Source organism: Triplophysa rosa, linkage group LG15, assembly GCF_024868665.1.
Source record: "Triplophysa rosa linkage group LG15, Trosa_1v2, whole genome shotgun sequence".
NCBI lineage: Eukaryota > Metazoa > Chordata > Actinopteri > Cypriniformes > Nemacheilidae > Triplophysa > Triplophysa rosa.
Window position 1 is genome coordinate 23,099,515 of NC_079904.1, and position 10,880 is coordinate 23,110,394.

At 38.6% G+C, this 10,880-nt stretch overlaps 2 protein-coding genes across 2 annotated transcripts in view; both read left to right on the forward strand.

Annotated features, from left to right (window-relative positions):
* LOC130565472 (E3 ubiquitin-protein ligase RNF135-like) overlaps positions 1 to 939 on the forward strand; it is a 12,291-nt gene extending 11,352 nt beyond the window's left edge. Inside the window, exon 4 of the mRNA XM_057352203.1 lies at positions 30 to 939. Coding sequence (XP_057208186.1) covers positions 30 to 556 — 527 coding nt within the window. The 3' untranslated portion in view covers positions 557 to 939. The remainder of the gene's footprint in view (positions 1 to 29) is intronic.
* A 1,151-nt stretch (positions 940 to 2,090) lies between these two features.
* smyd2b (SET and MYND domain containing 2b) overlaps positions 2,091 to 10,880 on the forward strand; it is a 16,777-nt gene continuing 7,987 nt past the window's right edge. The window contains exons 1-5 of the mRNA XM_057352183.1: positions 2,091 to 2,187; positions 6,152 to 6,394; positions 7,365 to 7,428; positions 8,282 to 8,392; positions 8,473 to 8,533. Of these exons, the coding sequence (XP_057208166.1) occupies positions 6,228 to 6,394; positions 7,365 to 7,428; positions 8,282 to 8,392; positions 8,473 to 8,533 (403 nt within the window). The 5' untranslated portion in view covers positions 2,091 to 2,187; positions 6,152 to 6,227. The remainder of the gene's footprint in view (positions 2,188 to 6,151; positions 6,395 to 7,364; positions 7,429 to 8,281; positions 8,393 to 8,472; positions 8,534 to 10,880) is intronic.

The following is a 10,880-nucleotide window of genomic DNA, read 5'->3' on the forward strand; positions in this document are numbered from 1 at the left end:
ATGCAGATGATGTGTTTTATGATCCTCAGATTCTCTTCAGTTGACTCTGGATCCAAACACAGTGAATGAATTCCTCCATCTGTCTGAGGACAACAGAGAGATTACAAACACTCTCACACAGCATCAGTATCCTGATCATCCGGACAGATTTGATGTGTGTCAGGTGTTGTGTAGAGAGAGTGTGTGTGGACGCTCTTACTGGGAGATTGAGTGGACTGGTGAAGTTGTGGAGATATCAGTGTCACATAAGAGCATCAGGAGGAAGGGACGGGGTGATGAGTGTGTGTTTGGATGTAATGATCAGTCCTGGAGTTTGATCTGCTGTGACTCCAGTTACTCATTCAGTCACAATAGCAAACACACTAATCTCCCTGTAAAGCTCAGATCTAATAGAATAGGAGTGTATGTGGATGAGAGAGTAGGGATTCTGTCCTTCTACAGCGTCTCTGACACAATGACCCTCATCCACAGCATCAACACCACATTCACTCAACCGCTCTATCCTGGGTTTGCTGTTTCTTTCAGTGAACTGAAACTGTGTGACCTAACAATGTAGATAATACAGAGATTACACAAATCATAGTTTATAAGTTTAAAGTTTTTGATGTTACTCAAATAATACGTCCATCTTATTGACATCTGGTGATAATTCAGTGGTTGATGTTAAGATGGAAAAAGTCTCGATTAAACGCGAGCGAGTGAATATTTGTAGAAAATGATTGTAATGATTAGACTTTATTTTGTATAATTGATGTTCATGATGTGATGATTTCCAGAGGTTTGATTCATTGATGTTGTTGTGAATGGTTGTATTAGCACATACAGTATATCATCATGTGTGTGTTTGTCTACAGTAGAATCACATCAATGCTGATATAGAGTCGAACAGCATCACTGTCAGTGTCATATTGATGTTTTAATAAAGACAATAAACTCTCAGGACACTGAAAACTTCTGTCACTTTACTTTCCATTTCCAGCTACAACATTCACACAACAACAACATCAATGTCACAAAAACAAGCACAGAAAACACAACAGAACTAAAAACTAAACTTGATTTGTTTTCTTTCCCACAGACATCATGTCGATACATTTCTAATTCCACTGTTTGTTTGAAACACATTTTATCTTTGTCTAATATAGTTGAATATATGTTTATTGATATTAATTTGTGTGAAGGAGTTGAGAGGAGCCTCCAAACAGAGAAATGAGGAGCAGACACCATCTACAGAAAGAAGATCTGAAGTCTCGCTGACAGTCGTTAGTGGACCTGGAACAGCAGAACAGCAGGCGGAACTAAAGCACGTGCGCACCCATTGCCAACAAATCACAGACATATGACTCAGTTTCGCTTACTGCATGTGGTTCATGTCCAGTATCTTTTAGCGCCGGGACCGCTCCATCTATCAGTTTCAAACGATCTCCAAATTCAGCGTTATATCCACCGTTTACATAACATTCATCACCCAAAGGCCGTGAACAAACAAACACACCTCAACTTCTCTCACGAGGCCCACAGCGCAGCCAATCTTGATGGTAAGCGGGTCTTCCTATCGCTCGTCGGTTCACATGTGGGCGGGCTATTTCTTTCGCCTTGCTGTGGGCGTGCTTTTCCGGGAGAATTGCCCAATAAGGGACTAAGAAAAGTTGTTACGAAACAGATTTTCATGTTCGAAAAAACGTTCTGAAACCTATATGAACGCTGGGGGAGTGTATCGAGCACAGAAATATACGTCATATGTCCAACTCATTTTTTGACAAGTTGACAGCACGTTTAAAATTGTAAAGAAATCAGAATGCATGAAACACCGTTGCAAATCCCCTTTAAAATTTTGGGATAGTTCAACTTAAAAATATTAGTTATTATATTAAATATAATAACTAAATGAATTTAATTCAGACTCGTATTGTTGACTAATAGTTTTTAGTTGATGAAAAATTTGAGGTAACCATGTAACTTGTTTTTTTAGTTAAACCAACATTTATTGACAGTAGTGGGCACTGGTGCAACGTAAGCAATGGTTATGACACACATCCGAGTCAACGAGATTGAGAGAAGTTTGCAAGGGAAGGGCATACATATTTGGAGTGGAACGCAGCTTTAGAAGCGGGATGAAGTTTCAGACCTTACAACAAGATGCCAGTATACGGCAAATAAACGAAATAAATATCATCATTAGTCAAAGTAAGTTGTTAAATAATCAATTATTTTTTTCTGTTTAAAGTATCGGAAGGTTAAATGATGAGACATTATCTGTCACTATATACTGTACATGCTCCTGAGACGGACGCGACTGGCCCTAAGTTAACTTCCGGTCTGTGTTTGTTTATCTATCTAGCTATTGGCTACTGTAGTAGTATAATAATTTTATATTGTTTTCAAATTATTATTACTCAAATGAATTTTGGTAAATGATTTGTTGAACTTGATTCTTTGCGGAAGTCAACCGGAAGTTGACTTCCTGCTGATATTTAAAATAATATACTCAGGGTGGCCGCTGTCTTAAAAAGTCTTAAATAAAGTTGTCCAATATAAGGCCTTAAAAAGTCTTAAAATGTCGTATATTTAGATTTGACGGGTCTTAAACATTTTGGTCACATTGCCGCAAAATAAATCATCCAGTCTGATGGACCAAATGACTGTTTACCACCATTGAACAGACGTGAAAGTTTTTCTCCCCGCGATAGTTAAAAAGTAATTTGAGTGGTCTCTGAATTTTTCGTGGCTGTATATATGTAATAAAGCCTAATATATTCGTCTTAGAACGTGTAAGTCCATCGCAGTGTTATTCTTACATTTCACATGAGGTGGCATTAAAATGTCTTAAAAAGTCTTCAATTTAACTTACTCATATCTGTAGACACCCTGATACTTTAAATGAACAATTTACAGTTCTAACAATCCATTAATGAACATTGCATAGAGAAAAACTTGCAATAATACCATGTATTTCAATACCATAATTATTTTATTTATGCATGTATTGTTATTATTTTTTAAATCATAATGTATGTACAGCTGCTTTGCAACTATGATTTTTTTTAAAGCACTATATCAATAAAATTGAATTGAATTAAAAAGTTACGTTAATGTTGTTGCCACTGAAACAGTCTATAACACATTCTGCAAACTTGATCTTTTGCTAATCGTTCTTTATTTTAAGTTCATGTGAAAAATACTGTTTTGATGAGAATGTTGTTTTCAAAGACCTGTGTTTGTTTTGTTACTATACTGTTTTTATATGTAATATTGTAACTCGCTCATTATTTGCATAAAGTTGAACAATTCTCTAAAACGAATTCAAATATGGTTTGTGGTTAACAAAACCTCTATGACATAAAACACACCATTTATAATCCGCTCATGATTTTTAAAGCTATATCATGTCTTATAAACGACGGTTGCTAACAAGTGGCAAAAAATGAACACATCCTTCGGCAGGAACGTTATCCGTGTTTTTTGCTGTATGCAACGCGCCGGTTTTCGTTCATACTTGTGCGTCGTTGTCCGCGTCGACAGGCAATGGCCACTAGGTGTCAGTGTCCACAGTCGTGTTGATTGTGTAACCAGGACCAAAGCCGGAGAAGAAGCGGTTCGTTGCGCGTGGTTGTGGCTAGAAGCAGAGGCTGTGTCCGAAATAACCCCCTATACCCTAATATAGTGCACTATTTGAAGGGACATACATTTTTTGTGGTGACCGAATTCATAGTGGACATTATTTAGTGCACTCATTCAATCCAATGATGCATCATAATAACGAGTGTACAACCGATGTAACGTTACACTCGCGGCTAGCTGCTAGCCATCTATCGCGATGCTCGCGCTGAATGAATTCCCGCGTCTCGGCAGAAGATGGCGCCCGCAGCGTATCCAGTGCACCGAGTGTCCGAATTTACTCACTTGTTTTCACCCGCTCCTTAAAGTGGACTATATTTGTGAACTAATGTAGGGAATAGTGAATGAGGGTATAGTGGGCGATTTCGGACACACCCATAGACATATACAGTCGTGGCCAAAAGTTTTCAGAATGACACAAATATTAATTTTCACAAAGTCTGCTGCCTCAGTTTTTATGATGGCGAATTGCATATACTGCAGAATGTTATGAAGCGTGATCAGATGAATTGAGTTTTATTGTGAAGTCCCTCTTTGCCATGAAAATTAACTTAGTCCAAAAAAACATGTACATTCCATTTCAACCCTGCCACAAAAGACCAGCTGACATCACGTCAGTGATTCTCTGGTTAACACTGGTGAGTGTGGACGAGGACAAGGCTGGAGATCTCTCTGTGATGCTGATTGAGTTAGAATAACAGACTGAAGCTTTAAAGGGAGGTTGGTGCTGGAAATCATTCTTCTTCCTCTGTTAACGGCAAGGAAACACGTGCAGTCATCATTGCGCTGCACCAAAAGGGATTCACAGGCTAGGCTATTGCTGCTAGTAAGATTGCACCTACATCAACCATTTATCGGATCATCAGAAGTTCAAGAAGAGAGGTTCAATTGTTGTGAAGAAGGCTTCAGGGCGCCCAAGAAAGTCCAGCAAGCAGGCAGGTGTGAGTGCATCTGCACGCACAGTGAGGCCAAGACTCTTTGAGGATGGCCTGGTGTCAAGAAGGGCAGCAAAGAAGAAGCCACTTCTCTCTCGGAAAAACATCAGGGACAGACTGATATTCTGCAAAAGGTACAGGGATTGGACTGCTGAGGACTGGGGTAAAGTCATTTTCTCTGATGAATCCCCTTTCCCATTGTTTGGGGCATCTGGAAAAGAGATTGTCCGGAGAAGAAAAGGTGAGCGCTACAATCAGTCCTGCGTCATGCCAACAGTGACGCATCCTGAGACCGTTCATGTGTGGGGTTGCTTCTCAGCCAAGGGAGTGGGCTCACTCACAATTCTGCCTCAGAACACAGCCATGAACGAAGAATGGTACAAAAACATCCTCAGAGAGCAACTTCTCCCAACCATCCAAGAACAGTTTGGTGATGAAGAATGCCTTTTCCAGCCTGATGGAGCACCTTGCCATAAGGCAAAAGTAATAACTGAGTGGCTCGGGGACCAAAACATCAACATTTTGGGTCCATGGCCAGGAAACTCTGACATAACATCTGACATAAACACATACACATATAAAAGTCACTGAAGCAGTAGACTTGGTGAAAATTAATATTTGTGTCATTCTCAAAACTTTTGGCCACGACTGTATATATAACTAGACTCCGCATTGTCCGCTGGATCGTACGTCGACGCCGCTGCCATATTGGTGAGGGCAAAAGCCGGCTACAAAGACATACGAGTGAATGGTGGAGCTGCAGTTATCTGGATAAAAACACAACATCGTTGAAACTAATTTCAATACTTTTCTATTAACGTGGAGTACAGAAACGTTTTGGCTCCAGTTAAAGATGGTTAGACTTGAAAATGTATTTATTGTCATACGCAACTGTTAAAACTCAGGCTTGTCAAGCAGTCGTTTAGGCTTAATAATTGTGTACACATCGCTAATGTGAAATAATTTAAGGCAGATTAAATGCACATGATCACAACACAGCTCATTCACTTTAAAATCCTGGGAAAAATCAAATCAATTCGTCTTTACTATATGACGATATACTGCTATTTCATACTTACAATGCACGGCAGTGTTATTTGTTTTACTATATCACATACATCATGTTTTACTGCTGTAACGGGTTTACCGGATAAATAAAAGAACATCTTTTATCTTTTTATCGTCTAAAATTACTACAGAAAAAGCCATTTCCACAGTGAAAAACATTCGTTTTTATATAACACGTAAATTAATATATTACGTTGGTTGTTTAGTTCGATGATTCAAAAAAATCTCAATAAATTTCAAATATTGTGTTAACTTGTAAAAATGATCTTGTAAAGCTTGTAAGTATCATAAACCTTACAGATCTTATTTGTTTGCAATCTTCCAAAAGTCTATGGGTTGGGTTGGCCTAGAAGAATACTTCATCCCTGCACCACTCTATTAGCCACAATAATTGTTGGTCCCTGCCTGGCCACCCCTATAAAAACCATTGACTCCGCCCCTTATTTGGAAACACCCATTCTGTTTTATTTTTGGGTACTCCTTTGCACCACACACCCCCCTCTCTCTCTCTCTCTCTCTCCATTCACTAGATCAGCTGCTCATCAGACAGCTGTAAGTCTTTTTTGTGCACGGATAGACTCAGACGGGCATTATTGTGTTGAGGTCATGATGAAGTTGGAGGGCATCGAGCAGTTTGACAGCCCGGGGAAGGGCAGAGGTCTGCGGGTGAACAGAGCTTATGGAGTCGGTGAGCTGCTCTTCTCGTGTCCTGCTTATTCCTACGTGCTGTCCGTCAGCGAGAGAGGATTCATCTGTGAGCAGTGCTTCACGAGGTACAACAGAATACATAAACATGCTCATTTTCATAACTGTTCTGTCAGGTCATTGTCACTTTCGCGATTTTACTCTTATAAAGGTTTCATGATGCTTAGAGATAATGGAAATACCATAAAAGACAAATAAAACCTTGAGTTTTCAAGAAGCTATTTTTGTTGAATCTATTCAACGAATCTGTTGTTTTTGAAGATACTTTCTGTTTTCTTCATTTGTTGACAACAGCTGACTTTGTTCTGTTTTGTTCCTGTTGCTGCTGAGCTTCATTTAGTCCAGAAAAACTTGAGCGAAATGATCTTAAAATCTTCAACATTTTGTTTACAGATTGGTTTGTGGAGTTTGTGGTTGTTTTACTAGTGATTTTGTTATAGATTGAATCATCTAAGATTGTACATTAGTTACATTCTCGTAATCATCTGTGGTTGTTTTCAAAAAGCATTCATGATTTAATATAAGTCTATGATCAAATGAAATGCTATTTAGGACAAATGCATGACAGGTCAAACTGTGGAACTTTGTTTATCATATAATGTCTCAAGAGTCATTGGTGGTGCTTTTACAGCGTTTATGGTGGAATTCAACTCTGTCATCGTATCATGAAATGTGTTCATTCATTTAAAGTCTGACACAAACTCAAATCACTGTTCATGTGTTTTGTGTCTGCCCTTCTTTCGTTTTGAATGCAGCTCTCATTTCGAAAATGTCCAAGTGGTCACGTCTAAAAATACTGTCAAACGACTGAAAGCAGATGGCTTTAGCACAACGCGCTGCCTCTGGTCTGGGGTCAGTGAGGGCTTGTAAAAGTGATAGTGGACCTCTGCTGACAGCTGCTGAAGACAGACAGCTGCTTCACACCTCTCAATGACTGAATCAACTGTTAGAGATGACACTACATGATCATGCGAACAGACTAGGTTTATGTCATGAGTTTACTGTCTTCTGATGCTCATTTGTGTTTCGTGTGTGCAGGAAGAAGGGTCTTGCAAAATGTGGAAAGTGTAAGAAAGCGTTCTACTGCAATGCAAAGTGTCAGGTAAAAACACCTTCTGTAACACATTCAAACACACATTTTACCAGGGGTGTCATGATACAAAAATTACAGTAAATAGTGAAATTTCATGAAGCTTGATGCCAATTTCTACAGCTAAATGTATCTTGTTTAATATCAAATAAATATGAAATATATTAATAACAATAATTCATAATAATAAGTCATTCTCAGTTAGCCTGTGTTTAAAGAAAAGAGTAATTTAATTGAAAATGAAGGTAGGTACAGTAAAATCAATTATACTTTTGCCAAACTTAAAAGTCACTCTAATTTGTTACAGCCCATGTTTTTACTTTTTCTATAATTATATTTATGCTTTTGTTCAGACATATACTTTTCATTTATCATCAAATCAAATATCAAAAATGTAGCCTACATTGAAACAAAGTAAAACGTTTATTTTATTTTAAAGCCAAGTACATATTTGACTTTTGATTAAGTTACAGAAAACTTTGTTATTACAGGCAATATATTTCTTTATTATCTTTACCCAAAATATGAATTGTTACCGTTTCTTTTTTTCATTGAAGAAAGTTTTTACACCTAATTTGTTTTATTTAAAATAAAAAAGTGGCTTAGGTTAAATCAATTTGCTGTAGTTAAACTTCATTTTATGTGTCAAAGACAACAAACAGAAAACAGCTTGAGATAAAACACATAACAATGTCTTGAGATATAAAAATAGCTTCTGAAAATGTCTTGAGATAAAACACCTAAAAATAGCTTCAGATAGGCTATAAAATATATAAAAAAAATTAAATTAAATGAATGAAATTACATGAAATTAAACACCTAAAAAATGTTGATGTAAAACAATTTTGTTGTGTGTATTTGACAGAAAAAGGACTGGCCCGTGCACAAGCTGGAGTGTCACACCATGTGTGCGTTTGGTGAGAAGTGGTGTCCTTCAGAGACGGTGCGACTGGTGGCCAGAATCATCGCCAGACTGGTCAGACACAGGCAATCGAACTCTATGCCATTGATCGAGATTTAAAGTTCTGAGTGTTTGACGTGTTGTTACCCACGCAGAGAGACCAGAAAGCGAGAAGCCAGTCAGAAAAACTGCTCTTACTGAAGGATATGGAAGCCCGTAAGTACCAGAAAACATTATGGACACCACAGAAAGAGTTCAAAATAATTGACCCCATATAATGTGTATGGTTTTACCAGGTAAATTACTTGATTTGCAAAGAAACCAATCAACCAATCACGTGGCAGCAAGTCATTTAGGCATGTAGACATGATCAAGAGGATCTGTTCAAAGGCAGCATCAGAATGGAGATGAAGGTGATTGAAGTCACGCTCAATGTTGGGGCTGCTTTGAGTATATCAGAAACTGATTTCTTTACACATTCTCATGGTTATACAGGGAATGAAAAAGAAAAATATATCAAGTGAAAGTGGTTCCAGCTGATAGAGAGACAACGAACATTTCTGTATGCACAACACATGAACGCTGAAGCAGAAACGGCACCACACGAGTGTCAATCCTGTCAAATAAAGAGTATTGTAGATGAAAAACATGAATGCCTGGATCGAACCTGGCTTGTACCACCAGAGAACTACTGCGGTTCCAAAAGTGTATTTGTCTTTGAGGAACGGAGGAAAAATATTTAGCTGGTTCTTGTGTAAAAACTGTGTCTTGCTGTCCAAGTGTGAGCTACGATGATGATAAATGAACATAACGGTTGCCACCGTACCATATCTTATGATACTATACCAGCCGAAGTATCACGATACCAAGTAGTATCACGATGCCATGTTCATCATTGATAACTACAAAATAAACCACATTTCCTTAATACACAGATCGAAATGAAACATTTTGTATTTACTACAGTAAACTGTATTATTCATGTACACTACAATATTTTGTAGAATTGCCTGTAGTAAATGGATAAATTGTAGTAAATACTGTAGTATACTTTACTATTTACTCAAAAACACTAGTGTCTAGGGATTTTAGTAAAGTTTGCTGTAGTAAATACTAAAGTACATTTTCACGTGGGAACGAATTCAAATGTGCGACAAATTTCATTAATCCAGTACCTCAGAGATGACCTGTTTTTGTAGGCTAACTCGGAAGTAAGCGCCGCGCTGGTTCCCTCGACCGAAAGCCTATGCATTTTTCCCATAGACTTTTGGAAGTTCGCAAAAAATAAGCTCTGTGATTAACAAAGGTTTATGATGTTTACACTTTTTGTCTCTCAAGATAATCTTTACAAATGTACACAGCATTTGTTACCTTTGAAGCCGAATTACAATCGTCAGAAGTAAAAAGCTATAACACGATGCTATAAACAGACTACACTTAAGGTCGCTCGACATCAACGTCACCACCACCGAGCCTCCGACAACTCTTTCAAACTTTATTAAAAATGTGTTAAGTAATTACTCTGTGAATGAATCCGCATCTACGTTTTAAGAGATTTGTGCCCATGTTGCATTATTTGTGAGCTTTAAATGCGCGATGACGTCTATGTCACCGCCAAAGGAAGAAGTCGCTTTTAGCAACTTGTTAGCAACCGCCGTTTTAAGACACAATAATGGTTTAAATAATCACAAGCAGGTTTGATTGGTGTGTTTTATGTCATAGAATAAAAACGTGAAAATATTTAGCGGTTTTGTTAACCACAGACCTTATTTCAGGCGATTTCTTGATGAATGACTCACTGAATCATTGTCTTCTCCGAGTCGTTCAAAACACAGATTCATTTAGGAGAGAAACACCGCAGCCTTCGGTATGTGGAAAATACAGCGTTTTTGAACCTTAAATCGTGTAGACACATTCCATTCCATCTAAAACAAACCATAATGTTTTAGCCGTGTCATATGACCCCTTTAAACCTTCAGCAATTACCGTATAGTATACGTTACAGTGACAGCTCCTCTGCTAAAACTCAGTACTACCACTCAAAAATCAACAGCTCGCCCGACCCTCATACCCTCTTTAAAACCTTCTCTGCTCTTCTTCACCTGCCTGCTCTCCCACCTTCATCGGACTTAAGAGCAAATGATTTTGCATCTTTCTTTGTAGAGAAAACTATAACCATCAGCATTCAGTTCACTGGGCCGCTGCCTCCTGAACATGCCCAAACTCCCGAAGCCTGCTTGCTCCCCTCTCTCTCTCCTGTTTGAAGCTGATGTTTCCAAAGTTATTGCTTCTAATCCCCTGACAACCTGCCTGTTAGATCCCCTTCCCATCCATCGCCTTCAGGCCATCTCTCTTTCGGTTTTCCCCTCTCTGACCCACATTATCAACTCTTCTCTCACCAGTGGTACATTTCCCACGGTTCAAGTCTTACCTCTCGGATGGGTCATTCAGAGTATCCCTGGAGAGGTGAGGTCTCTGAGTCCCAGCATCTCAGTACAAGGGTGCCCCAGGGCTCAGTTCTTGGACCGCTGCTCTTCTCCATATACACAACAACCCTAGGTTC